The sequence below is a fragment of the Heptranchias perlo genome, unplaced genomic scaffold (assembly GCF_035084215.1).
Source record: "Heptranchias perlo isolate sHepPer1 unplaced genomic scaffold, sHepPer1.hap1 HAP1_SCAFFOLD_753, whole genome shotgun sequence".
Classification (NCBI taxonomy): Eukaryota; Metazoa; Chordata; class Chondrichthyes; order Hexanchiformes; family Hexanchidae; genus Heptranchias; species Heptranchias perlo.
In genome coordinates this window covers 19,477-46,960 of record NW_027139786.1, presented here as the reverse complement: position 1 = coordinate 46,960, position 27,484 = coordinate 19,477, and the positions used below count along the sequence as shown (strand labels likewise).

At 49.9% G+C, this 27,484-nt stretch overlaps 1 protein-coding gene and 1 pseudogene across 1 annotated transcript in view; both read right to left on the bottom strand.

The window, feature by feature from the left end:
- Positions 1-2,962, bottom strand: part of LOC137319173 (serine/threonine-protein kinase MRCK alpha-like) — a 50,331-nt pseudogene extending 47,369 nt beyond the window's left edge.
- An 8,979-nt stretch (positions 2,963-11,941) lies between these two features.
- The window catches only part of LOC137319172 (EH domain-containing protein 1), a 33,163-nt gene continuing 17,620 nt past the window's right edge, over positions 11,942-27,484 (bottom strand). The window contains exons 3-5 of the mRNA XM_067981507.1: positions 17,708-18,120; positions 14,474-14,638; positions 11,942-13,101 (exon numbers count right to left, since the gene is read on the bottom strand). Of these exons, the coding sequence (XP_067837608.1) occupies positions 12,577-13,101; positions 14,474-14,638; positions 17,708-18,120 (1,103 nt within the window). The 3' untranslated portion in view covers positions 11,942-12,576. The remainder of the gene's footprint in view (positions 13,102-14,473; positions 14,639-17,707; positions 18,121-27,484) is intronic.

Here is a 27,484-nt window from a genome sequence, read left to right as displayed (position 1 = left end):
TAGAATTTACATTGAATGTACAGCACAGAGACAGGCCATTCGGCCCAACTGGTCGATGCCGGTGTCTAGGCTCCACACGATCCTCCTCCCTCCCTACCCCATCTCACCCTATCACCATATCCTTCTATTCCTTTCTCCCTCATGTGTTTATCGAGCTTCCCCTTAAATGTATCTCTGTTATTCACCTCAACTACTCCTTGTGGGAGCGAGTTCCACATTCTCACCACTCTCTGGGTAAAGAAGTTTCTCCTGAATTCCCGATTGGATTTATTAGTGACTATCTTATATTTATGGCCCCCTAGTTCTGGTCTCCCCCACAAGTGGAAACATCTTCTCTACGTCTACCCTATCGAAACCCCTTCATAATCTTACAGACCTCGATCAGGTCACCCCTCAGCCTTCTCTTTTCTGGAGAAAAGAGCCCCAGCCTGTTCAATCTTTCCTGATAAATTATAACCTCTCAGTTCTGGTAACATGCTTGTGAATCTTTTTTGCACCTTCTCCAATGCCTCTATATCCTTTTTATAATATGGAGACCAGAACTGTTCACAATACTCCCAGTGTGGTCTAACCAAGGTTCGATAAAAGTTTAACAAAACTTCTCTGCTTTTCAATTCTATCCTTCTAGAAATGAACCCCAGTGTTTGATTTGTCTTTTTTATGGCCTTATTAACCTGCGTCACTACTTTTAGTGATTTGTGAATCTGTACCCCCAGATCCCTCTGCCCCTCCACCCCATTCTGACTCTTATTATCCAAGGAGTATGAGGCCTCCTTATTCTTCCTACCAAAATGCACCACCTCACCCTTATCTCCAAGTACACAGACACATGCACAGATACACACTAACACATACACACGCAGGTACACACCGCAGACACACACTAATGCACACGCGCAGGTACACACACGCGCAGGTACACACCACAGACACATACTAACGCGCATGCGCACGCACACACACACACACACACACACACACACACACACACGCAGGTACACACTAACGCACACGCGCAGGTACACACCACAGACACACACTAACACACACACGCGCAGGTACACACACTAATGTACACACGCAAACACACACTAACGCACGCACGCGGATACACAGCAACCACGTGCACGCACGCGGGTACACGTACACAGACCTCAGCACACAGGCAGACCCACGAGCACACAGGTGCGTGTGTACCCTGATCCCACTGGCCCCATGCTCGCTCGCTCACTCCGCCTGCGACCCACTTTAACGGAGACACATTCCCAACTTGCGGAGAAGTGAAGTGACTTTTTATTTTCAGGAAATGAGTTCGGACCAAACTGCGACTCCCCTCAAAACATATCCCAAAAAAGCACAAACACTGGCCTGTCAACAAACACAGAACTACACGCCAGTGCACAGCCTCAACACGTCTCACACATGATGCAACTGCAGTGATATATGGGCCGTATCTCACCAGAGCTGTGGGGGAAGGGAGGCCCGGAATGAAATCACTGAACCAGCTGCAGGTTACCACGCCAATCCTGTCTGATAGGACCGACTGGCCGACCTGCGAGGCACACACTGAGCATCTGCGGGATGTCCCTCTTTCGGATGAGACGTTAAACCGAGGGCCCCGTCTGCCCATCTCAGGTGGACGTAAAAGATCCCACGGCCACTATTGGAAGAAGAGCAGGAGGGGAGTTCTCCCCGGTGTCCTGGGGCCAATATTTATCCCTCAACCAACATCACTAAAACACAGATGATCAGGTCATTTATCACATTGCTGTTTGTGGGATCTTGCTGTGCGCAAATTGGCTGCCACGTTTCCTACATCACAACACTTCAAAAAAAGTACTTCATTAGCTGTAAAGCGCTTTGGGATGTCCCGAGGTTGTGAAAGGCGCTATATAAATGCAGATCTTTATTTACCAGTCAAACCCTCCTGTGGCACTGACTATAAGCTCTCTCACAGTTATTAAGTCGGCCCTTCCTGGCATTACAATCCATAACCCACGTCCCTTCACCATTAGGCTGGCTGCTCATTCCTTAGCTCAGGAATAATGTAACTTATATATAAAATGAAGGAAAGGTTCTCCTGATGTCTCAGGGATAACTGGGAAGGACCCACCTCCTACTCTCCCTCCATGCAGAGTTAGCAGCGGTGGGCAGTTATATTGTTACAACTGGCCTCAGTCACCCCGGGGTTAGGGAGAGGGGGGAATCAGGCCAGGGTTCCTGCTCCTGATCACTGCCCACTGACCCCAACTGGCATCGGGTCTTCTGCGATGCCCAGCGCTGTGAACTTTCTGCCAACCCTCGCCTCCCAAATGACGAAGAGGGTGAGATGGCAGGGGGTGCCTGTCACCCATAGGACACTCGCCCCGCGAAGGGGCATATCTATGAGGGGGAGGAGAGAAAACAGCCAAAAAAAGGTAAAGGTGTTTAAAATACAGGCAAATTCGATCAGTTTGCTTAGTATTTTGTGCCCAAGTAGATAAGAAACCTTTTTCCTTCGAGTGGCCGAGGTCAGGCTGCCCTGGGCTCGGTTAGAAACGTTGAGCACAAGTTTACAACAAAGTTTGGGCCAAAAACTTTTTCTCTCTCTCCAACTATCTATAAATAAACACACAGACTCACCCCACTGCAGGAAGTCGGCGATGTTTTGATCCCTACGGAGCGGCGAACTGCTGCACTCGTAATGCAGGCAGAGCAGGAGATCGAGCAGGGTCTCTACACTTAACCCCAAGCCCGGCTCTGGCTCCCCGGCCCCGGCCGCTCCCCGCACCACCAGCCGCTCCAACTGTTGCAGCCGCTGTTCAGCGGCCATGGTCCAGGCTCCCTCGGCACCGGGGGGTGGGGGGTGGGGGGTGGGGGGGGGCGGTGGGTGTGAGACCCTCCGTCTGGTTGAGTCTCCCCACCCTCTGCCTGTGTCTTTCTGTTTCTGTTTCTCTCTCTGTGTCTCTGTCCCTCCTCCTCCTCTCCCTGTCCCTCCTCCTCTCCCTGTCCCTCCCTTCCTTCTGCTGATTTCACACACACTCACCTGAGGCAGGTGAGTGTCAGTTCCGTCATCCAATCCCAGCCTGGAACCCGCAGGTAAATAAACAGATCACCTTCCTCTTAAAGCAACATCTATTTTCAGTTTTCTCTGCTGTGGGCGAACCCCCACCCGGGGCACAGGCACCTTCGTCTAATGGGTCAGTCACCATCGGTAAGCCTGGACAGCAAGTACCCCCAGCATGAACCCTCACGACCAGATTGCCAACCCTGAACTGTGTACCTGGAACCATCCCATGGTCTCTAACCCCACCCAGGGGCATTAATGTATTTCTCACTCTCACCCCACCCCCGACTTGCTTTCACCCTCTCCCTCCTCCCACACTCCCCTATCCCCCCCCCCCCCTCCTCCCTGTGCCATTTTCAGGGACCTCTTGTACTTTTTCCTGCTGAGCCAACATAAGCCAGCAATGGAGGCCGGGTTCTCCCAGAATCCATAGCGGGAGTGAAAGCCCTCTATTAAAAGGCACTGGGCCTCCATCACACCCAAACACTCACTGCCCTGCTCCCCCCATCAGCAGGTGTTGGGGAGTGAGTCTGTCCCAGCCTGTTCTGATATATAATTCATACTTTGCTGCCTCGTTCGCTCTAAGCTCCAAAATCCCACCCCCACCGGCCGACTCGCACTGCCTCCTCCGCCCTGTCGAAATTAAGACCCACTGTCTCCTGCTCTAACTCATTCTTCCCCAAGAAAGAACAGACTTGCATTTATATAGCGCCTTTCACAGCCTCAGGACGCCCCAACGCGCCTTACAGGCAATGAGGTACTTTTTTTTTCCTGAAGCGTAGTCACTGTTGTGATGTAGGAAACGCAGCAGCCAAATTTGAGCACAGCAAGATCCCACAAACAGCAATGTGATAATGATCAGATTATTTTTTTTAAAATGTTGGTTGAGAAAGAAAGAGAGTGAGGAGGAGGAGGAGGAGGAGGAGGAGGAGAGAGAGAGTGAGGAGGAGGAGAGAGAGAGTGAGGAAGAGGAGAGAGAGAGTGAGGAAGAGGAAAGAGAGAGTGAGGAAGAGGAAAGAGAGAGTGAGGAAGAGGAAAGAGAGAGTGAGGAAGAGGAAAGAGAGAGTGAGGAGTGGGGGGGGGTGGGGGGGGAGGGGAGGGGAAGAAAGTGAGAGGGAGAGACACTTCTACACCCTGGGTGGGGGGTTCCTGTCCCCGATCGGTGCCGATGTTTATCGAAAGGATGAGGTGGGCCAGAGGCCGGTATCAGTGAGTGAGTGGTGATGCCCAGAGTACTGGGTAAACACTGCAGCCTCCGAGAGGGCCACTCCCTGCCTGTCCATACACTGCGTGACAGCAGAGCAGAGAAGAGGTTGCCATTGGAAAGAGTTGGTGAGAGGAGACGAGGAGCCGGAGGCCCCAGGGCCAAGTTTCCTGCTCAGCGTTCGTGCCCGTTGCTGCGTGGAATAGCACCAACATGAAAAGACGTCTGCTGCAGTTCCCAAAACCTCCTGGACGTCTCGCGCGGCCCAGAGCCCGTGGGCCATGCCGCTCTGCGAGGGAGAAGGGAGAAGGAGCCGTCCCTCTCGGGGCATCCTGCTCATTTCAACAGAGCTCAGGACTTGGAAAACCAGCCCGAGAGCCAACTCCGAGCCAGCACGCAAATACCAAGACAGCAGATCGAGGAATACAGAAAACAAAAAAGGAACATGCAAGAATATATAGCGAGCTGCAAAAAGGGAATACAAGAAAAAATACTTGCAAGTAATGTAAATGGTGAAAGTTTTTAATAACTTATATTAAGGGTAAGAGATGTACCCCCTTCACTGGAACGAGAAATTGTTCGAGGACTTCAATCGGGGCCTGAACGGACACTCGGGATTTCAACTCACCGATTTACCAACACAACCACTACTCCACCTGCCCTGGGAGTGTTTGATGGGACGGTGTAGAGAGAGCTTTACTCTGTATCTAACCCGTGCTGTACCTGCCCCGGGAGTGTTTGATGGGACAGTGTAGAGGGAGCTTTACTCTGTATCTAACCCTGTACCTGCCCTGGGAGTGTTTGATGGGACAGTGTAGAGGGAGCTTTACTCTGTATCTAACCCGTGCTGTACCTGCCCTGGGAGTGTTTGACGGGACAGTGTATCTAACTGGGGTTGAGCCTGGGTATTGCAGCGGCTCTAATTGGTCTCCTCTCTCGGATCTCTCGAGAACCGCAGGTGTCCACTTACAATTTAAAATGTAAGGAATCTTACAACACCAGGTTATAGTCCAACAGTTTTATTTGAAAATCACAAGCTTTCGGAGATTATCCCCTTCATCTGGTGAGTGTGGGATTCCTCGAAGGTTACCGCATTTATAGTCAGAGAACAATACCTGGTGATTACAGATAATTTTTCCAACTGCCCGTTGTCAAGGCAATCAGACGGAGATTCAGGACTACTGAATATACAAACGGTCCGAACCCAAAGACACGTTCTCCGCAGCCTTCAACATGTCATCGATGACGACGAACACCTCGCTAAGGCCATCCCCACACCTCCACTACTCGCCTTCAAACAGCCACCCAACCTCAAACAGACCATCGTTCACAGCAAATTACCTAGCTTTCAGGAGAACAGCGTCCACGACACCACACAACCCTGCCACGGCAACCTCTGCAAGACATGCCAGATCGTCGACACAGATACCACCATCACACGAGAGGACACCATCCACCAGGTACATGGCTCATACTCCTGTGACTCGGCCAACGTTGTCTACCTCATATGTTGCAGGAAAGGGTGCCCCGGAACATCTTACATTGGCGAGACCATGCAGACACTGCGACAACGGATGAACGGACACCGCGCAACAATCGCCAGACAGGAGGGTTTCCCCCCAGTCGGGGAACACTTCAGCAGTCAAGGACATCCAGCCACCGATCTTCGGGTAAGCGTTCTCCAAGGCGGCCTTCGAGACACACGACAACGCAAAATCGTCGAGCAGAAATTCCTCATGGGTGCGGAACTTGGCTATCAATCGGTGGCTGAATGTCCTTGACACACTCAGAACACACGGATCAGTTGAACCAGGAACACCTCTCACCACGATGGACGTCTCGGCATTCTACACCAGTATCCCCCATGATGACGGCATCGCTGCAACAGCCTCAATACTCAACACCAACAACAGCCAATCTCCGGACGCCATCCTACAACTCATCCGCTTCATCCTGGATCACAATGTCTTCACCTTCGATAACCAGATCTTTACCCAAACACACGGAACAGCCATGGGGACCAAATTCGCACCCCAATACGCCAACATTTTCATGCACAAGTTCGAGCATGACTTCTTCACTGCACAGGACCTCCAACCAACACTATACACCAGATACATAGACGACATTTTCTTCCTATGGACCCACGGCGAAGAATCACTGCAGAGACTACACGATAACATCAACAAGTTCCATCCCACCATCAAGCTCACCATGGACTACTCCTCAGAATCTGTTTCTTTCTTGGACACACGAATCTCCATCAAAGACAGGCACCTCAGCACCTCACTCTACCGCAAGCCCACGGACAACCTCACGATGCTCCACTTTTCCAGCCTCCACCCTAACCACGTCAAAGAGGCCATCCCCTATGGACAGGCCCTGCGAATACACAGGGTCTGCTCAGACGAGGCGGAATGCGATGGACACCTACAGACGCTCTCGTAAGAACGGGATAGGACGCTCGACTCGTCGATCGACAGCTCCGACGGGCCACAGCGAAAAATCCTCAGAAGACTAACACGGGACGCAACCAGAGTACTCTTCGTTGTCCAGTACTTCCCCGGAGCGGAGAAACTACGCCATGTTCTCCGCAGCCTTCAACATGTCATCGATGACGACGAACACCTCGCTAAGGCCATCCCCACGCCTCCACTACTCGCCTTCAAACAGCCACCCAACCTCAAACAGACCATCGTTCGCAGCAAATTACCCAGCTTTCAGGAGAACAGCGTCCACGACACCACACAACCCTGCCACGGCAACCTCTGCAAGACATGCCAGATCATCGACACAGATACCACCATCACACGAGAGGACACCACCCACCAGGTACATGGTTCATACTCCTGTGACTCGGCCAACGTTGTCTACCTCATACGTTGCAGGAAAGGGTGCCCCGGAGCATGGTACATTGGCGAGACCATGCAGACACTGCGACAACGGATGAACGGACACCGCGCAACAATCGCCAGACAGGAGGGATCCCCCCCCCAGTCGGGGAACACCTCAGCAGTCAGGGACATTCAGCCACCGATCTTCGGGTAAGCGTTCTCCAAGGCGGCCTTCGAGACACACGACAATGCAAAATCGTCGAGCAGAAATTGATAGCCAAGTTCCGCACCCATGAGGACGGCCTGAACCGGGATCTTGGGTTCATGTCACGCTACATGTAACCCCACCAGCGAAAAAAAAGTTATCTGTTTTTAATACAAGTGGTCATTCTCTCTCTTTCTCTTCCTTTCGGATGTTTCTCTCTGTCTTTGGGTTCGGACCGTTTGTATATTCAGTAGTCCTGTATGTAATGTCTCTCTGTCTGATTGCCTTGACAACGGGCAGTTGGAAAGATTATCTGTAACCACCAGGCATTGTTCTCTGACTATAAATGCGGTAACCTTCAAGGAACCCCACACTCACCTGATGAAGGAGAAAGCCTCCGCAAGCTTGTGATTTTCAAATAAAACTGTTGGACTATAACCTGGTGTTGTAAGATTCCTTACATTTGTCCACCGCAGTCCATCTCCACATCATGGCTACAATTTAAAATGGCTGTTCTGCATATTCATTCCTCCAGAGGGCAGTATTGTCCCATAAATACCAGCGTTCCTATGACACACCCTGGCCCTCTCAGCACGCTCCAAGTTGTGGGCAGGTTTTGTACACAGTTCCATTCAGTTCAATGAAGCCCCTCCTCCTCCTCATCTCTTCTCCCTCCCCCCCCACCCAGTTTCTCTGATCTCCCCATGCAACTGAAGTCCCTCATCCCCGATACCATTCTTGTTTGATAGAACAAAACAAGCCTAAGGAGTGGACTAGCGGGAACAGTGAGCCTCGCTTAGCAGACCAACCATCTACAGGGTCTAATGTCCATGACAATCTTGGCTTTTACCAGCAGGAGCTCCCCCCCAAACCCAGGAATGCTCCTCTCTCCCCCATCCCCTTCAACGGTGACCAAACTGATCAACTCCAGGGTCAGCACAAATCAAATCTCCCCGTACACAAACTGCTACAGTATAAACTCTCCCCATACACAAACCCCTGCAAATCATTGACCGTAAAACATGAAATGTCTCTTCCCCTCCAGAGCTAAACGGCCGACTACTCCTCAATGTTCCCTCCCATGCCAGTGCAGATCAAGGGACTTGTGGCGAATTGTTCAGATTAACAGCAAGAATTTGCAGGAGCTAAACTAAGACGTTCCAAAATCAGGTTCCCAGCAGGCCCCCCCCCAAAAAACCCCGGCCCCGTCAAGGCTAGGGATCCCACAGCCTAACACATTCGACACCCTCAGAAATGCAAACCACTTACCTCCCCCTCTGCTCGAGTCAGTGTCCCTCTAGTTAGGGTCGGTAATTATTCTGCGGCAGAGCATTCTACAATGCTCGTCTCCAGAATCGGAGAGGTAGCAAGTTGCGATGAGGACACAAAGTGTCTGCAAAGGGATTTTGACAGCTTAAGCGAATGGGCAAAAATTTGGCAGGTAGAATATAATGCGGGAAAATGTGAAGTCGTCCACTTTGGGAGGAAAAATAAAAGCAGCAAAATATTTGAATGGAGAAATGCTACAAAATGCTGCGGTACAGAGGGATCTGGGTGTCCTCGTACATGAAACACAAAAAGTCAACATACAGGTGCAGCAGGTAATCCGGAAGGCAAACGGAATATTGGACTTTATTTCTAGGGGGATGGAGTATAAAAGCAGGGAAGTTATGCTACAACTGTACAGGGTGCTGGTGAGACCACACCTGGAGTACTGCGTACAGTTCTGGTGCCCTTATTTAAGGAAGGACGTACTTGATTTGGAGTCAGTTCAGAGAAGGTTCACTAGGTTGATTCCGGGTATGGAAGGGTTGTCTTATGAGGAAAGATTGAACAGGTTGGGTCTATACTCATTGGAGTTTAGAAGAATGAGAGGAGACCTTATTGAAACATACAAGATTCTGAAGGGACTCAATAGGGTCGATGCTGAGAGGATGTTACCCCTCATGGGGGAATCTAAAACTAGGGGGCATAGTCTCAGAATAAGGGGTCGCCCGTTTAAGACGGAAATTAGGAGGAATTTCTTCTCCCAGAGGGTCGTGAATCTTTGGAATTCTTTACCCCAAAAAGCTGTGGAGGCTGAGTCATTGAACACATTCGAGGCTGAGTTAGAGAAATTTTTGATCAGCGAGGGAGTCAAAGGATATGGGGAAAAGGCTGGAAAGTAGAGTGGAGGTAAAAATCAGATCAGCCATGATCTCATTAAATGGCGGGGCAGGCTCGAGGGGCTGAATGGCCCACTCCTGCTCCTATCTCTTATGGTGGCCTCTTAGAGGTATTTAAAGTTATGAATGGGTTCGATAGGATGAACGTGGAGAAGAGGTTTCCACTTGCAGGTGAGTCCAAAGCCAACGGTCATTAATATAAGATAGTCACTAATAAATCCAGTAAGGAATTCAGGAGAAACTTCTTTACCCAGAGAGTGGTGAGAATGTGGAACTCACTCCCACAAGGAGTTGATGCAAATAGAATAGATGCATTTAAAGGGGAAGCTCGATAAACATGAGGGGGAAAGGAATAGAAGGATATACTGAGAGTGAGATGAAGTAGGGAGGGAGGAGGCTCGTGTGGAGCATAAACACCGGCATAGACCAGTTGGGCCGAATGGCCTGTTTCTGTGCTGTACATTCGGTGTAAAAAAAATACCTTCACATCTGTAGCTGCAGTGCCCAGGAACGTGCGTCTCTCATTGGGTTTCAGTCCTCTCCCTAACCCAGGGGTCACCGGGCAGTGATCAGGGGCAGGAACCCTGGCTGATTCCCCCTGCTCCCTAACCCAGGGGTCACTGATCAGGAGCAGGAACCCTGGCTGATTCTCCCCTCTCTCTAACCCAGGGGTCAGTGGGCAGTGATCAGGAACAGGAACCCTGGCTGATTCTCCCCCCTCTCTAACCCAGGGGTCAGTGAGACCTCCGGTTACCCTGACAGAGCAGTGGACGCGGCCACGATCGGGGACTGAAAACCAGGGAAGTCCAGAGCGAGAACCGGACACAGGACCTCACCCAGAATCGGCGGGTTTGTTCAAACTATTCCACCACAGACTTCCTCTCCTTGCCCGGACCCCCTTTCAGTAGCAAATTCTCCCTCCACATTCCCTCAGGGTTCAGTCACTGGTCTGTGCAGGGTCAGCTTAGGTGCTACACTTGCCCTCTCCACACCCCCTCCACCCAAGAACAATAACCTGCCTCCATCATTCTATGGGTGGCACAGAGCCCGCCCCAGTGCCCCCCCAAAACGATGGCACAGAGCCCGCCCCAGTGCCCCCCCCAAAACAGCGGAGAGCCCGCGCCAGTGCCACTGAGGACGGTCTCAGTTTGAGGTTCCAAACGCTACAATCAGCAGCACCGAGTGGGCAGCAGGTTCCATTCTGCATCGACACAGCTCCTCTGGACTCAGTCAGAAACCGGTTAGCGACAGGATAGCTGGAGTCAGTGAGGTGGATTTCAAACTGGAATCTTTATTTATACACAGATAGATCCAACAATTCTCTGGGATGTGTGGGAGACAGTACAGCTGCTGTGTGCCAATTACAGACAATGCAGTAAACGACAGGGGTGACCAATCGGCCCATACCAGAGGACAGTAATTCACCAGTCACAACCCTTGGGCCAAACACACATTCGGTGTGGATAGCTCAACCTGCACATACATTAACCTAACATGCAGGATCTTAAAGCCAATCAGTCACACTGCAAAGGATCGAAGCACCACAGGGGAGGGGGGGGGGGGGGGAAAAAGACAGTGAACGCAGGGGCCCTGTAATCAGGGTATTAACCGTGGAGACAAATACTCGGGGCTACAGGACACAGCAGGAGAATGCAGTCAACCATCACTAAGCAGCACTTCAGTCTCTTCGCAACGGCCCAAGCTGATGGAGGAGGGCGCGGCCGTCACGAGGAGGACGACTGAAATTAAGGGCAGCGACAAGAGAGGATGGGTAGAGAAACAGCCCCCCCCCCCCCCCCCACTTTCTCCAGCTGGTGTCCTGCGGGCATCTTTCTGAACGACACTTGGCTGCTGTGGTCCTCCCCCTACCCTCCCAGCGGCAGATGCGACTGCACACCGAGGGGAGGGGGGAGACCTGGTATAGTTGGGTGCGGCCCCACGAACAGGAAATCTGGCCAAAGTTTAAAACACGTGCGCCAGAAAGGCACGAGCGTACGCACAGGACCAGCTGCCCACCTGCTGATCAGCGTTGCACGGTTCAGTCACATTAAAACACACCCAGTCGGTTTAAGGCAGCTTTCTCCCCAATTTGGATTTACGCCAATCCCTTTGGAACGTTTGGAGTTAACTGTACACTTTCCACACAAAGTTTACAGCATCTCTCTCCCACCCCGCGATGCTATCTTTGATTTGATACGCTCGCAGTAAGGCCGCAGGCCAGCTCCACACTTGAGCAAGTGAACAGAAAAAAAAACAGCGGCGCCGTCGTCACGATGGCCAAACACCACGCTCCCTGGAATCAAGCCAGGCTGGGGCAGGAATTAAAAACCCGCCCTCCCCCCTCCTCCTCCAAGGGATACATTTAGTCATCCATCCAAAGTAGCTCAAGTCAATGTGTTACATGTCCCTCCCACCCACCCCCCCCATTCTGAATCTAAAAGCTCCCACACGTTCACCAATTTTAAAAACACTCCAAGGGACCCCCCCCCCCCCCGCCAACTCCCCCACTTCATAAAGCAGCATCGGGATGAGGTTCCATGAAAAGGACATTGGGGGTGCAGTGTAAAGGGGTGTGATAAGGTGCCTTTTGTCCAGTGAGATCTCCTGAGCCGATGAGGATTAAGAGTGTGACGTTTGGATGATGTGTATGTGTGTGTATGTGTGTGTATGTATGTATGTGTGTGCATGTTATGTGTATGCGTGTGCATGTTATGTGTATGCGTGTGCATGTTATGTGTATGTGTTTTTTTTAGTGAGGTGCATTGTGAGGGCTACATTTAGTTCTGCCATTGGGAATATACAGAATTGAAACTCGGGGAGATTTTCAAACACCATGTCCAGCTCCAAGCCAAAACAGAGTCTCCTTAATTCCCAGCACTGGGCCACTGCGCGCACAGGAGGCCACCCACCGGACAAGCTCACACCCGCAAACGGCTGGGGCGCTGATCTTAGGCTCCAGCCGCACTCAAGTGTGGAGCTGAAACATGCCGTGTGCATTTTTTTAATATATAAAGAGTTCGACGAGTATGAAATCAAAGAGAGCGAGGCATTCAGTCGGTCGAGGAGGAGGAGGAAGAGGAGGGTCCCGGCCGCTTTGATTAAACCCCCACCCCAGGCCGGGGTCACTCGTGTCTCCGTTTGGAGGGCGGGATCAGGTGATCGGGCAGTTCATTCGGCAGCTCGTGGCCCTCCAGTTTGACTTTGATCAAGTGGTTGGCGAGGGCAAACTCCTCGTCGTCCAGCATGCCATCCTTGTCCACATCAGCCAGCTTCCAGATTTTGCCCAGCACCGTGTTCGGGAGTTTGGACTTCACCATTTCCTTCTTGGCACTGGCCCCCGTCACCTTGCCGTTGACCGGCGACAGGGTGTAGAAAATCTCGTCGTACATGGGCTTGTCCTTGGCCACCACCCACTCGATCTCGTCGATGCCCTCGCCCGCACCCTCGCCGTAGCCGGCCCCGAACGGCCCGTTCATGGTGCCCTCGAAGGCCCCGCCGTGGACAATCTGCTTGGGCATCAGGGCCTCCTCCTGCCTCACCATGGTCATCAGCCGCGCAATGTCATTCGCCAGCATGTCGTCCACCGTGTCCAGCAGCTTGGGCTTCAGACCCTGGAACTTGGTGAAGTCCATCGTCAGCAAGTGCTCCTGAGGAAAAGGAGACGGGGGGGGGGGGGGGGAACATTCAAGGTGAAACGGCTCTTCACACACAGCCCTCAAAATTCAAACATCTCTTTGTAAGTGGAGGGACACAGACACGAAAAAGTTAATCAAACTGCAGCTCGAAGCAATGAGCAGGAAAGAGCAGTTGCTCCCACGAGACTGTTGAACCGAAACACAATTAAAAATAGAACTTTATTTCTGGCATTAAGACGCTTTCTAATTTGCCTCAATTATACAAAACCACAAGTGCTGCAGAAATGCTAAAAAAAAACCCCCAGAACAGATCCTAGGCTGTAGCCAGGAATCAGAATCACATGGCACAGGAGGCGGCCATTCGGCCCATCGTGCCTGTGCCAGCTCTTTGAAGAGCTAGCCAATTAGTGCCACTCCCCTGCTTTTTCCCTAATAGCCCTGCAAAATTTCCTTTTCAAGTATTTATCCAATTTGCATTTGAAAGTTATTATTGAATCTGCTTCCACCGCCCTTTCAGGCAGCGCGTTCCAGATCTGGTTACTGACCCTCCTCCCACTGGAAACAGTTTCTCCTTATTTACTCTATCAAAACCCTTCATAATTTTAGTAAATAAGTTTCCCCTTAACCTGCTCTAAAGGAGAACGATCCCAGTCTCTAGTCTGTCCACATAGCTGAAACCCAATTTTCTCCCCCCCACCCCAAGAAAAATTCATGTCTTTGGTTTCTCCCCCCAAAGAAAAATTGCCTGCAGGTCTTTAATCACCAATGTTGTCCAGAAAGGGTGAGCTGTGCACACATCACTGGGAAGAGGGCCATTTATATATTCCAAGAACCACAGAGGGAAATCGGAAGGAAGGCGACACAGGAATTGCTCTCTGTGGTTAGGTGGGTAACGTGGCTGCTGCCAGTGTTTTGCAGCGATACAGACCTCGCTGGTTTTTGCAGTGCCCGTGTGAACTGCAGCGAGACCGTGTCACACATCCCTCGTAGAGTTACAACCCAAACCCTTGGGCCTGGCTGGACAGATGTTTGCGCTGACCACAAAGCACAAGGTGATCGGGCACCAGCTTCTCTGGAGAGAAGGGATGCACAGGTTTTCCAGTCCCGCGCAGGAACGGTGGGGGGGTGGGGGGGGCATTCAGCCCCCCCGCGCAGGAACGGGGGGGGCGGCCATTCAGCCCCTCGGGCCCGCTCTGCTATTCGATCAGGGGAGAGAGAAAGTTCCAAATTTCCACTACCCTTCCCGATATCCATCCGAGATGGTCTAGCCCGATCGTGCAGTGCTAGCTGGGAAAGTACAGGTGAAATGTATACTTGGAGAGGCAGTGCCTCCAGGAGAGGAAGCAGGGGGAGGGGGAGGGGGAAACCTCAGCCTGTGACCCACCTGCATCTTTTTCAGGTTGGGGAAGTCTCCTGGTGAGATCTGGTACTCTCGTTCGAGTTTCTGGTAAATCTCTGCCAGACTGTTGATCAGTTCCTTCTTTTTATTCTCCTTGCCAAACACAGACGGCATCTCCTTCTTCAGAGCAGAGATGATGTACGCATGTACCTGAGGAACAAGATAACACAACTAATGGTCAGCCTGTACAGTAACTGTGGGGCCTGGGAAACAACAATCTCGATCCACGGGCACGTCACAACCTCTCATTTAAACACCAAGGTCAAAGCAGCTAAATACCCATGGGGTGAAATCCAGGCGGACAAAACACATTAGAGCACAAAACTCATCTCTAATTCAGGAGTAAATTGGGCATCACAGACCGGTCATAGAATGGTTGGAAGAGTCAGACTGGTGGAATGAGGGGATGCACTTCATAGGCTGGGCTACAGAGGGAGCTTTATTCTGTATCTAACCTGTGCTGTACCTGCCCTGGGAGGAGTGTTTGATGGGACAGTATGAGGGGGGAGGTTGTCGGACTGGAGGAGGAAACAGAGATAGGGAGGGGCGAGGGTTTTGAAAAAAAGATAATTTTTTAAAGAGCTGAGGTATTGCCAGACTGGGAGCCAATGTAGGTCAGCGAGCACAGGGGGTGATGGGCGAACGGGACTTGGTGCGAGTTAGCATACGGAGGGGCAGTTCGACCCCGGTTCAACCCAGGGTACAGGTTAAGTGAAGGACCTTTTCGAGCAGGGAAATCCAGCATGTCATCACGATGGACTGACTGCATGATATCTGGTTTCTGTTGCATAGCTTTTCCCATGGGTGATACATTCGTCAACTGCAGGAAAAGCCAAGGATAGAACTGTTCCCACACTTGGGGCCAAGGCTACACCATATACAGCAGATAGAAGTGGTTGGGAATGCACAGTCCTCTCAAACTCTGCCCTCCAAAAAGTAGCTCCACAAATCACAAGGCCACGAGATAGAAATGGGACAAGAACACATTTAAACTCAGCCCTCCCGAAACAACAGTCCCCAACTGTCAAGCGACTCCAAGCGACTCTACTGCTCACTCGAGTTAATCTTGTGTTCTTAAGGGCAATTTAAGTAATAGGAGCAGGAGTCGGCCATACGATCCCTCAAGCCTGTTCCGCCATTCAATCGGATCATGGCTGATCTTCAACCTCAACTCCACTTTCCCGCCCGATCCCCATATCCCTTGATTCCCCTAGAGTCTAAAAATCTATCCAGCTCGGTCTTCAATATACCGAACGACTCAGCATCCACAGCCCTCTGGGGTAGAGAATTCCAAAGATTCACAACCCTCAGAAGAAATTCCTCCTCATCTCAGTCCTAAATGGCCGACCCTTCATCCTGACACTGTGCCCCTTAGTTCTAGACTCTCCAGCTATGGGAAACAACCTCTCAGCATCAACCCCGTCAAGCCCACTAAGAATTTTATATCTTTCAATGAGATCACCTCTCGTCTAAACTCCATTCTGATCCTGTGCCCCTTGTCCTACAGTCAAGAGTCTAGTCTGAGCACTGAGATTTACCAATTCTCTCTCTGTTACCAAGTATAGAACGCTCCCCCCGCCTCGGTGTCTCCTGCCTGGAAGGTGAAAAGCCAAAGTTTTTCCAGTCCTGATCAGCAATCAGCCTCTTGCCTCTGTAGATTCAGCACACTGTGGGGTGGAGCGAGCACACTCCTACACACACAGTGGTCTGTCATGTTCCTTTGCTGAATTATTATACTGTTTTCTCAGGACAGAAACAGAACACTTCCATTCAGTATGTGTTAGTCTGTCACATACACAGCTTCAGGAGTACTACCTGCTGAAATCAAGTTATTAACTTCAGGACTAGTTACTGGGGCGGAACATGCTCACCAAAGCGATCAGGTTATTAACCTCAGGACTGGGTACCGAGGCTGAACGCTCCCTCTAATCTTCCACACATCTGGCCAAGTTGCTCACCTATTGATTCCATTTCCAGATGTTAGTGACCAACAGCTGTGCAAAAGATGCCATCACCTTCTCCAACTGCACCACACTGAACACAGGAGCTCAGGGGGCACTCAAGTCAGTAACAGTTCGAGGTTAACCTTTCGCGATACGCTCAGGGTCACTCAATCATCAAATTTAAGGCATCGCAAACCAGGTTGAACACTGCCTTCTACCTCTGGTTTAACCCAGGCCAGTGCAGCAGTTAGCTGCCCATACAATGTCCCTCGCTGCCCCACCATGTTCCAGCTAGTCCGTGTCAGTATAGACGATCCCATCCATCGCTGGCCTGGGGAGAAATCAGCGACAGAGTCCGGCTGCAGCAGCCTCTTCAGTATTCTAGGTGGAGCCAAAATCGGGCGCAATTTGGACTTTTTAAAGCTGAGATACTACATACACGGGCCCAGGCAGTGTGACAATGCAGCCCCCGCATTCTCGCCCTCTCCCAATATCCTGGTTATAGAAGCGCATCTCAGTTTGAGCCGTGGCTCAGTGGGTAGCACTCGCGCCTCAGAAGGTCGTGGGTTCGAGTCCCACTCCAGAGACTTGAGCCCACAATCTAGGCCGACACTCCCAGTGCCAGCACTGAGCAAGTGCGGCACTGTCGGAAGGGCCGTCTTTCGGATGAGATGCTAAACAGAGGCCAAGTCTGCCCCCTCAGCTGGACGTAAAAGGGAAATTCTCCCTGGTGTCCTGGCCAATATTAATCCCTCAACCAACATCAGTTTAAAAAAAATGTTCTGGTCATTATCACATTTTTGTGGGATCTTGCTGTGCGCAAATTGGCTGCTGCGTTTCCTACGTTACAACAGTGACCACACTTCAAAAAAGTACTTCACTGGCTGTAAAGCGCTTTGGGACGTCCTGAGTTTGTGAAATGCAAGTCTTATAGTGTAGTGAGAACAGGATTTGGCCTTGGGTGCGATGCCGCCACCCCCCAGCCAAGTATCTTGACTCGTGAGAATGAGCGCCTGGGTGAGGTGCCAGAGAGGGAACTGAAAAACCACCGCTGTAATCTAGAAATTACGAGAAGTTAAGAGGCCTCCTGACCACAAGCGGAATTCGAACGTCGCAAGTTTCAGGGTGCGTTGTATTTCAGGAAGCGTGTTGGGACATTTCTTGTAAAAAGTGGACAATTTGAGAAGGCACTGAGCAATAACTGGTGATTCAACTGCTGTAGGAAATAGTCAGGCCACAAAGCCAGATCAGCCCTCAGATCCATCCCCACCCCTACCTTGGCCAGCCGGGCTCGCTTGATCAGGTCGTTTAGTTTCCGCAGGGCTGCGTTCCTCGGAAGGCTCTGGATGTCTTTGAACAAGTCCTGCTCCTCTGCCTCAAAGAGCTTTCGGTTCTCCGCGATGAGGAGTGGCTGGGACCAGAAGGAGCCAATGTAAACCCGAATCACCTCGGGGGTATTAATGATCTTCCCCAGCGACCACATGAGGGCCCCGTAGACCCTCATCAGCTGCTGCGTGTGGATCTGGTCGGCCTTGTTCAGGACCACCCGAATCTTGTCCTCGTGGTTCTTCATGGCTTTGATGACCTCAGAGAACTCGTCGGAAATATCCAGCTTGTGGGCGTCAAACAGCAAGATGATGCGATCGACTCGCTCCGCGAACCATTCCAGGACTGCGGCAAAGTCATAACCTGAAATAAACGTACACGTGGGTTACTGCGGGCACTCAGACTCCCACTCGTCGCTAGCCATACTATCCCTTTGCTGGAAAGGTACAGCCGCACTGAGCAGTGCAGTAAGTACTGGCACAAAGCTCCCCACCCCAAGGGAGCAGTTAACCAGGAATAGCAAGGTCCAAACTTCAGAGCATCAAAGGGGGAGTAAACCTTAGACTGGGTGGGGGGGAAAGGAGAAAGAGCTGCCACTTGTCCCTCAAGCAACATCACTAAAACAGACGATGATCTGGTTATTATCACATTGCTGTTTGTGGGATCTTGCTGTGTGCAAATTGGCTGCCACGTTTCCTAAATCACAAAGTACTTCATTGGCTGTAAAGTGCTTTGGAACATCCTGAGGTTGTGAAAGGCACTATAGAAGTGCAAGTCTGCCTTTTCTTTTCACATTATATAGAATGTGCAGTGCAGAAACAGGCCATTCGGCCCAATGGATCCATGCTCCACACGAGCCTCCTCCCTCCCTACTTCATCTCACCCTATCACCCTATCCTTCTATTCCTTTCTCCCTCGTGTTTATCGAGCTTCCCCTTAAATGCATCTATACTATTCGCCTCAACTACTCTCCTTGCGATAGCAAGTTCCACATTCTCACCACTCTCTGGGTAAAGAAGTTTCTCCTGAATTCCCTATTGGATTTATTAGTGACTATCTTATATTTATGGCCCCTCGTTCTCCCCACAAGTGGAAACATCTTCTCTATGTCTACTCTATCAAACCTTTTCCTAATCTTAAAGATCTGTTATACCCCAAAGGTTAGTGTAATCACGATCTCTCACCTCTCTCCCTCCTCCTCAACCCCTCACATTGGATTTCTGCATGGCTCTCTTCAGATACGAACCAGTTTGGATATCTCGCGATGCCAAATGACTGTTTCAGCACATCTCCCGTATAAAATCCACGGTGCCCTGTTTATTTGAGGCGATTTGCTCTCCCAAGTCACCTGCTGCAGTGACATCTGTTTAGATGCTTTGGATTCACTGTGGGAACACGAATTCCAGTGGCCCCAAGTCTGGTCCCTGGAGATTTGTGGTCACGCAGCAGCACAAGTAGAAAAACAGCAGCAAGTTCTGGCATCACTCCCCCCTGTAAACCTGCACCTACAGCTGCTGAGCCTTTACTAGACGTGATGCTCATTACTGACCAACGATTCAGACCCCTTTTCAGCATTAACCTCAGCACCCGAATACTCACGGAGTACGCAAATTTCACAGGATGAGAAGGCCTGAAGTCCAGGCACAGGGAGCTATTTGCTTTATCAGCTACATGTCTATTTACTGAAACCCAGACATTTCTTTGCACAGAGGAGTGAAGTGGAGACTCCACTATGGGATACAGCAGGCTCAGAGGCAGGCTCCAGGTAGAATGACAATTCATTCTCAGGATGCAGGCGTTGCTGGTAAGGCCGGCATTAATTGCCCATCCCTAATTGTCCCTTGAGGTGGTGATGGTGAGCCTCCTCCTTGAACCACTGCAGTCTGTGTGGTGAAAGTGCTCCCAGAGTGCTGCGGTTCAGTCACTCACTGATAAACTCATTGAGCCCTGGTTTGAGCAGGGAAAGCTTCTCAAACCTCATTCTATAGACACTCGAGTAATAAGCTCTGAAGAATATCTGGCTCCCACTGTCAGCACGGACCACGTACCCCCCTCAGTGTGAGGGGTACCCAGCAGCAGTGAGCAGTCTGGTGTCATCGGCGCTGACTAAACCAGGGATTTGGGCGACAAACGTGGAAATCCTCTGCTGCTTTGTACAGATGCACAATACATTCACACAGCTCAGTCATGCAGTACTTTGAACTATAGAGACTAAATGTACAGAACAGTGTTACAAGGTCAGTAACAGTCACAAGACTGACAGCTCACCGAGGTGCAAAAAAAACAGCTCAGTATTTATCTGGGGCACAGACTGTCCCGTTACACTCCCCAACGGTGTCAGCCATGGCTCAGTCAGTAGCAATCTTGCCTGAGTCAGAAGGTTGTGGGTTCGAGCCCCACTCCAGAGACTGGAGTACAATATTCAGGCTGACACGCCCAGTGCAGTACCGAGGGAGCGCTGCACTGTTGGAGGTGCTGTCTTTAGGGTGAGAAGTTAAACTGAGGCCCCGTCTGCCCTTTCAGGAGGATGTAAAAGATCCCAAGGTAATATTTCAAAGAGCAGGGGTGTTGACTCCTGGCCAATATTTATCCCTCAACCAACATCACAAACAGATGATCTGGTCATTATCATATTGCTGTTTGTGGGATCTTGCCATGTACAAATTGGCTGCCGCGTTTCCTACATTACAACAGTGACTACACTTCAAAAGTACCTCATTGGCTGTAAAGCGATTTGGGACGCCCGGAGGTGGTGAAAGGTGCTACATAAATGCAAGTTTTTCTTTCTTTTCCTCCCTTTAACTAGGAAGAGCTATAAACAGATCAGACCCTAAAAATCAGAAAAGCTGCTCAAGATTTTGCTAACGGCATTTAAAATATACAAGTTATAGGTCATTCGATTGTACTCCCCCCACCCACTTCTGAAGGCAAGCTGCAAGTAGAAGAACAGAATTTACAGACCAACTGGTCCATGCTGGTGTTTATGCTCCACACGAGCCTCCTCTCACCTTACTTCATCTCACCCTATCAGCATATCCTTCTATTCCTTTCTCCCTCGTGTTTATCTAGCTTCCCTTTAAATGCATCTATTCTATCCGCCTCAACCACTACATTCTGACTGACCACTGCCTGGGTAAAGAAGTCTCTCCTGAAATCCTTATTGGATTTATTAGTGACTATCTTCTATTTATGACCCCTAATTGTATCGGAGGTGAAAGTAAGCTCAACGTTCATAAGTGCGGATTTGAAGCCTATAACTGGGTGGGGTGGGGGCAGCACAGGAAACGCTGCAATACAGAACCATTTAGAAAGAATGTACTGACCTATACAGATCAGTACAAACAGGGAAGGCCATTCCAATCATCCTGGCAGAGAAACCCAGTCGCTCCATCACAGCCTCCTCAATAGCTCAGGTCCTGGGATTAAGCTGTGCGTTAACTGCTTCTTGAAGCAGCTGTCCGCCTGTGTCCCCACATCACGATTAACGTTTTCTATTCACTTTAGTCTCTCGTATCTCAGTACAAGGTCCTCTCTCCATCACACCCTTGAAAAGGGTGAAGACAGAAGGTTTTGCTAACCTTGCCTCAGAGCTCACTCCTCTGACACTACACACCAGCCTGGTGGCCCTACCCTTGTGCCTCAGTGACGAGAGTATTCAAAGTATTGCCCAATCAGGACATTACACACCTTCAGCAGGAGCAGCTCAGACCTGTCCTAATTTGGTCAAGGAACTCAGCTTTTGTTCTGCTTTGTTGATCTGTGATGACTGGACACAGCTAGAGATGAGTCACTTTTTTTCCCCCAAATTCATTCTTGGGATATGGGCGTCGCTGACTAGGCCTGACATTTATTGCCCATCCCTAGTTGCCCTAGAGAAGGTGGTGGTGAGCTGCCTTCTTGAACCGCTGCAGTCTGTGTGGTGAAGATGCTCCCTCAGTGCTGTTAAGTCAGGAGTTCCAGGATTTTGACCCAGCGATGACAAACAGCCGATACACGACCAAGTCGGGATGGTGTGTGACTTGGAGGGGAACGTGCAGGTGATGGTGTTCCCATGACCTGTTGCCCTTGTCCTTCTAGGTGGTAGAGGTTGTGGGTCACTGGTCACACCTTAGGCACGGTTCCAGTCAGCGATCGTACCCTCCCCATACCGTGGACACCGTTCCACAGGTGCTAACGTGACCCAAGAAAGCAAGCAGGCATTAGCAGGGCTTCAGACGCAGCCGAGCCTGGGCCTGCCCTCAACCCCACACACACGGACCTCCCAGAAATCACTGGACTTTTTTCTTCCCTCGCCCCCCCCAAAAAATCCAGGGGCACTATGGTCAATTATAGCCCCTATTGACACCCCAGCACAGACCAGGGAATCGAACCAGATCCTGCTCTGTGTGGCTCAGTCACTCACTCACTCTGATAAACTTGTTAAGCCCTGGTTTGAGCAGGGGATGCTTCTCAAACCTCATTCTATAGACACTCTAGTATTAAATTCTGAAGAATATCTGGCTCCCACTGTCAGCACGGACCATGTACCCCCCTCAGTGTGAGGGGTACCCAGCAGCAGTGAGCAGTCTGGTGTCATCGGCGCTGACTAAACCAGGGATTTGGGCGACAAACGTGGAAATCCTCTGCTGCTTTGTGCTGATGCACAATACATTCACACAGCTCAGTCATGCAGTACTTTGAACTATAGAGACTAACAATGTACTGGACTCTGCACAGAACAGTGTTACAGAGTCAGTCACAAGGCTGACAGTTCAGAGCAAAAACAGCTCAGTACCTATCTGGGGCACTGACTGTCCCTATACTGCCCTGCCCCAGCCACACCAGTGGTTCAGTGGGTAGCACACTCTCGCCTCAGTTAGAGGGTCCTGGGTTTCATAATCCAGGCTGACGCTCCCAGTGCGGTACTGAGGGAGTGCTGCACTGTCGGAGGTGCCACCTTTCCGATGAGGTGTTAAACGGAGGCCCCCATCTGCCCCCTCAGATGGACGTAAAAGATCCCATGGTGCCGTTCCAAAGAGGGGGAGTTCTCCCCAGTGTCCAGGTCAATATTTATCCCTCAACCAACATCACTAAAACAGCTTATCTGGTCAGCTAAGTGCTGTTTGTGGGATCTTGCTGTGCACAAATTGGCTGCCACATTTTACAACAGTGATTACACTTCGAAAGTATTTTATTGGCTGTAAACCACTTTGGGATGCTCTGAGGTAGCGAAAGGCATTGTATAAATGCAAGTCTTTCTTTTCCTCCCTTTAACTAGGAAGAGCCATAAACACAGGAGAGAGTGATCAGACCCTACAAATCAGGAGAAACTGCCCATAGATGTTTAAGATATACAAGTTATAGATCATCTGATTGTACTCCTCCACAGCTAGTTCCAGGAGCTCGTGTTCAGCTTGAAGCAAGCTTCCTAAAGTTAGAGCGAGAATATTAACTCAAGATGAAAAAGGTTCCTGGTAAGAGATGGGCCCCAGTTTTGAATCCTAGAAAGGTTACACCGTGGAAGGAGGCCATTCAGCCCATCGAGTCCGTGCCAGCTCTATGCAAGAGCAATCCAGCTAGTCCCACTCCCCCGCCCGATCCCTGTAGCCATGCAAATTTTTTCCTTTCAAGTACTTATCCAATTCCCTTTTGAAAGCCATGATTGAATCTGCCTCCACCACCCCTTCAGGCAGTGCATTCCAGATCCTAACCACTCGCTGTGTAAAAGTTTTTCCTCATGTCACCTTTGGCAAAAGAACCAATCACCTTAAATGTACATTCTCTGGTTCTTGACCCTTCCGCCAATGGGAACAGTTTCTCTCTATCTACTCTGTCTAGACCCTTCATGATTTTGAATACCTCTATCATATCTCCTCAACCGTCTCTGTTCCAAGGAGAACATTCCCAGCTTCTCCTGTCTATCCACGTAAAAGTCCCTCATTCCTGGAAATTCTAGTAAATTTGTTCTGCACCCTCTCTAAGGCCTTCACATCTTTCCTAAAGTGCGGTGCCCAGAACTGGACAATACTCCAGCTGTGGCCGAACCAGTGTTTTATAAAGGTTCATCATGACTTCCTTGCTTTTGTACTCTATGCCTCTATTTATAAAGCCCAGAATCCAGTGTGCTTTTTTAACCACTTTCTCAACCTGCCCTGCTACCTCCAATGATTTGTGTACATATACCCCCAGATCTCTGTTCCTGTTCCCCTTTTAGAGTTGCGCACTCTAGTTTATATTGCCTCTCCTCATTCTTCCTATTGAAATGTATCACTTTGCATTTTCTGTGTTAAATTTCATGTCACCAGCCTGTCTATATCCTCTTGAAGTCTATCACTATCCTCCTCACTGTTTACTACTCTTCCAAGTTTGTCATCTGCAAATTTGGAAATTGTGCCCTGTACACCCAAGTCCAAGTCATTAATATATAATCAAAAAAAGCGACAGTCCTAGTACCGACCCCTGGGGAACACCACTGTACACCTCCCTCCAGTCCGAAAAACAACCAACCATTCACCACTACTCCGTTTCCTGTTCCTTAGCCAATTCTGTATCCATGCTGCTACTGTCCCTTTTATTCCACGGGCTTCAATCTTGATGACAAGCTTACTATGCGGCACTATCACATGCCTTTTGAAAGTCCGTATACACCACATCGCCCTCATCTACCCTCTGTTACCTCATCAAAATACTATCAGGTTAGTTAAACACGATCTGCCTTTAACAAATCCATGCTGGCTTTCCCTAACCAATCCACACTTGTCCAAGTGACTGCTAATGCTGTCCCGGATTATAGTTTCTAAAGTCTCCCCACCACCAAGGTTAAGCTGACTGACCTGTAGTTGCTGGGTTTATCCTTACACCCTTTTTTGAACAAGGGTGTAACATTTGCAATTCTCCAGTCCTCTGGCACCACCCCCATATCTACGGGGGCTTGGAAGATTATGGCCAGTACCTCTGCAATTTCCACCCTTACTTCCCTCAGCAACCTAGGATGCATCCCATCCGGACCGGGTGACTTATCTACTTTAAGTACAACCAGTCTTTCTAGTACCTCCTCTATCAATTTTTAGCCCATCCAGTATCTCAACTACATCTTCCTTCACTGAGACTCTGGCAGCATCTTCTTCCTTGGTACAGACGGATGCAAACTACTCATTTAGTACCTCGGCCAGGCCCTCTGCCTCTATGAGTAGATCTTCCAGGAAATAACTGGAGTCTAAGTGGGGCTGGCGAGGGCCAGAATTCCCACAGGGATTGGCAGTTACAGCGGGAAGTGGGAACTTGCAACATTGACGCAGTTTAAAGTCAGAAAATAGTCAGCCACTGGATGAAAGGCTGGAAATAGTGACGCCATTATTCCGGTAGGAATGGAGAGAACTGGGTAATTCCCCATCAATCAGCGCTGCTCAAGTGAGGGATTGATTTTATGCACATAATTTGTATGATGTAACTGTCCAGCAATCACTGCATTTTGCTGGTGAAATAATCTTGCTTTTAATCGGGAGACTTTACTGTAGTTTCAGTCACAAGTTCTGTTTGCTGTAGGTAATTGAATGACACCACTGTGTCAGCCAGACATTTTGATAAAAGGAATCTTTACAAAACTTAAATGGAAAGTTGGCTACAGAACTTGTAGGCAGCAGGGTCCAAACAGGCTTAAAGCAGTGTACAGTCAGGGGGCCGGGGGGGGAAGAAACTAAGAAAATGGAAAAAAAAGACGAGCCCTCAGCACTATCCAGAGGGCAGGTGACAGAAACCAAAAGCAAAGATGCCTCAACCACTCGACACTCACTGCTCCCCAGCACAGTCATGTCAAGAATGCAAACACCATGCAATAAGCTGTAACATGGCTTCATAAAATACAATTCATACACCCATGAAACAAAAAAAATCTCCCAGCATCAGGCAGATGAGCTTCATGGCACCAATGTATTGAATGAGACTCCTAACGCAAACTAGAGGTAGTGAGTGCTGCAGAATGGTGACTGAGTCACAACCAGAACAACTTGCATTTATATAATGCCTTTAACGTAGTAAAAACATCCCAAGGCGCTTATCAGACAAAATTTGACACAGCCTCATATGGAGATATTAGGACAGGTGACCAAAAGCTTGGTCTAAGAGGTAGGTTTTATGGAGCATCTTAAAAAGGAGAGAGATCGAGCCAGAGCTTAGGGCCGAGGCAGCTGAAGGTACGGCCGCCAATGGCGGAGTGATGAAAATTGGGGATGTGCAAGAGGCCAGAATTGGAGGAGCGCGGAGATCTTGGAGGGTTGTCGGGCTGGAAGAGGTTACAGAGACACGGAGAGGCAAGACCATGGAGGGATTTGAATGAGAGGATGAGAATTTTAAATTTGTGGCGCATTCCCGGTCTGCAAATCATCCTTGAGGGAGGAAGTGAGGACAGATCCTTCCCACCTGAAAGCAGGAGAGACAGAAGCAGAGTGTTACCTGGGCACCCTCAGCACGTTCAGAGCTTGCAGTTGCCAAGGGAATGCGAGGGATGCACTTTCCAGTTCCCAGAGAGTTTACAGGATCATTCTCTGCAGAGGCGACAGAGCTGATTTATTCAAATGGAATGCAAAGTTTATGAAGCTGTCCAGTTGCTTGGAGCAGCTCTCGACAGCTGAATGCCTGTGCTATTCAGGAGTAATTGCTGGATGTTACTCGGTGACCACTTGTCCTGGCTGGGATCTAAATATTAGGGCTTTGGGTAAGTGCTCACTGGGCTAGAAACATAAAGCAAGCTTGGCAAAGCACAGCAGTTTACTGAAGCTAATACAAACAGTCATATACAGTAATAAATATAGCCTCTGGAATGTGCAGAGAGGCACTCTAATCAGCAGGATTTGTAACAGCAAATCCCATAGTTACTATTCAAGAATGGGAGGTTACTGACATTGCTGGACAGGGGTGGGGGGGGGGGGTCCATTTATCCACTTGTAACTATCCTGGCAGCCCGACTGGCGTAGGACAGGACTAAAACTCTACTAGCCCCAAAGAGATAACTAAAATGGTACCTAAGCTTGCCTTCAGAAACTCTGGCACCAGGCTCGGTCTGTATTCGGATATGCTCCCGGCAAAATATCATCTATGAAACCACACACCCACCACAGAGTTTCCCCCCCTTCCCTACAGGACACAGGCTTCCAGTCGAGTACGGAAAACCCCTTCCTCAGCTGGCTTCTTATCCAGGGGAAACCCAGTGTATCATTTCCCGTGCTCCCTAGTGATCAGCAGTTGCAGTTACCAGTTTACCAGAAGTGTCCTCAGCGTTGGAACAATCGCTTCCAACTTCAGACAGCAATTACTCACCGCCCCTCCCTCCCCCTCCATCACCATGCAGGCTTGTCTGAACACACCCCATTGTCCCCATCTTTCTGAAGCAGTTTCACTTCCATTCCCGTGTTAGGGCCTCACCCAGTGAGCATCAGGCAGCACCCTGCATAGTCTGTGGAATTTGCTGCCCCAGGAAGCTGTGGAGGCTACATCATTGAATAAATTCAAAGCAGAAATAGACAGTTTCCTAGAAGTAAAGGGAATTAGGGGTTCTGGGGAGTGGGCAGGAAATTGGACATGAATTTAGATTTGAGGTTCGGATCAGATCAGCCATGATCTTATTGAATGGCGGAGCAGGCTCGAGGGGCCGATTGGCCTACTCCTGCTCCTATTTCTTATGTTCTTATGTCCTTCTACTCAATGTAAACTTTTAAGCAAAAGAAGTTGCATTGATATAGCACCTTTCACA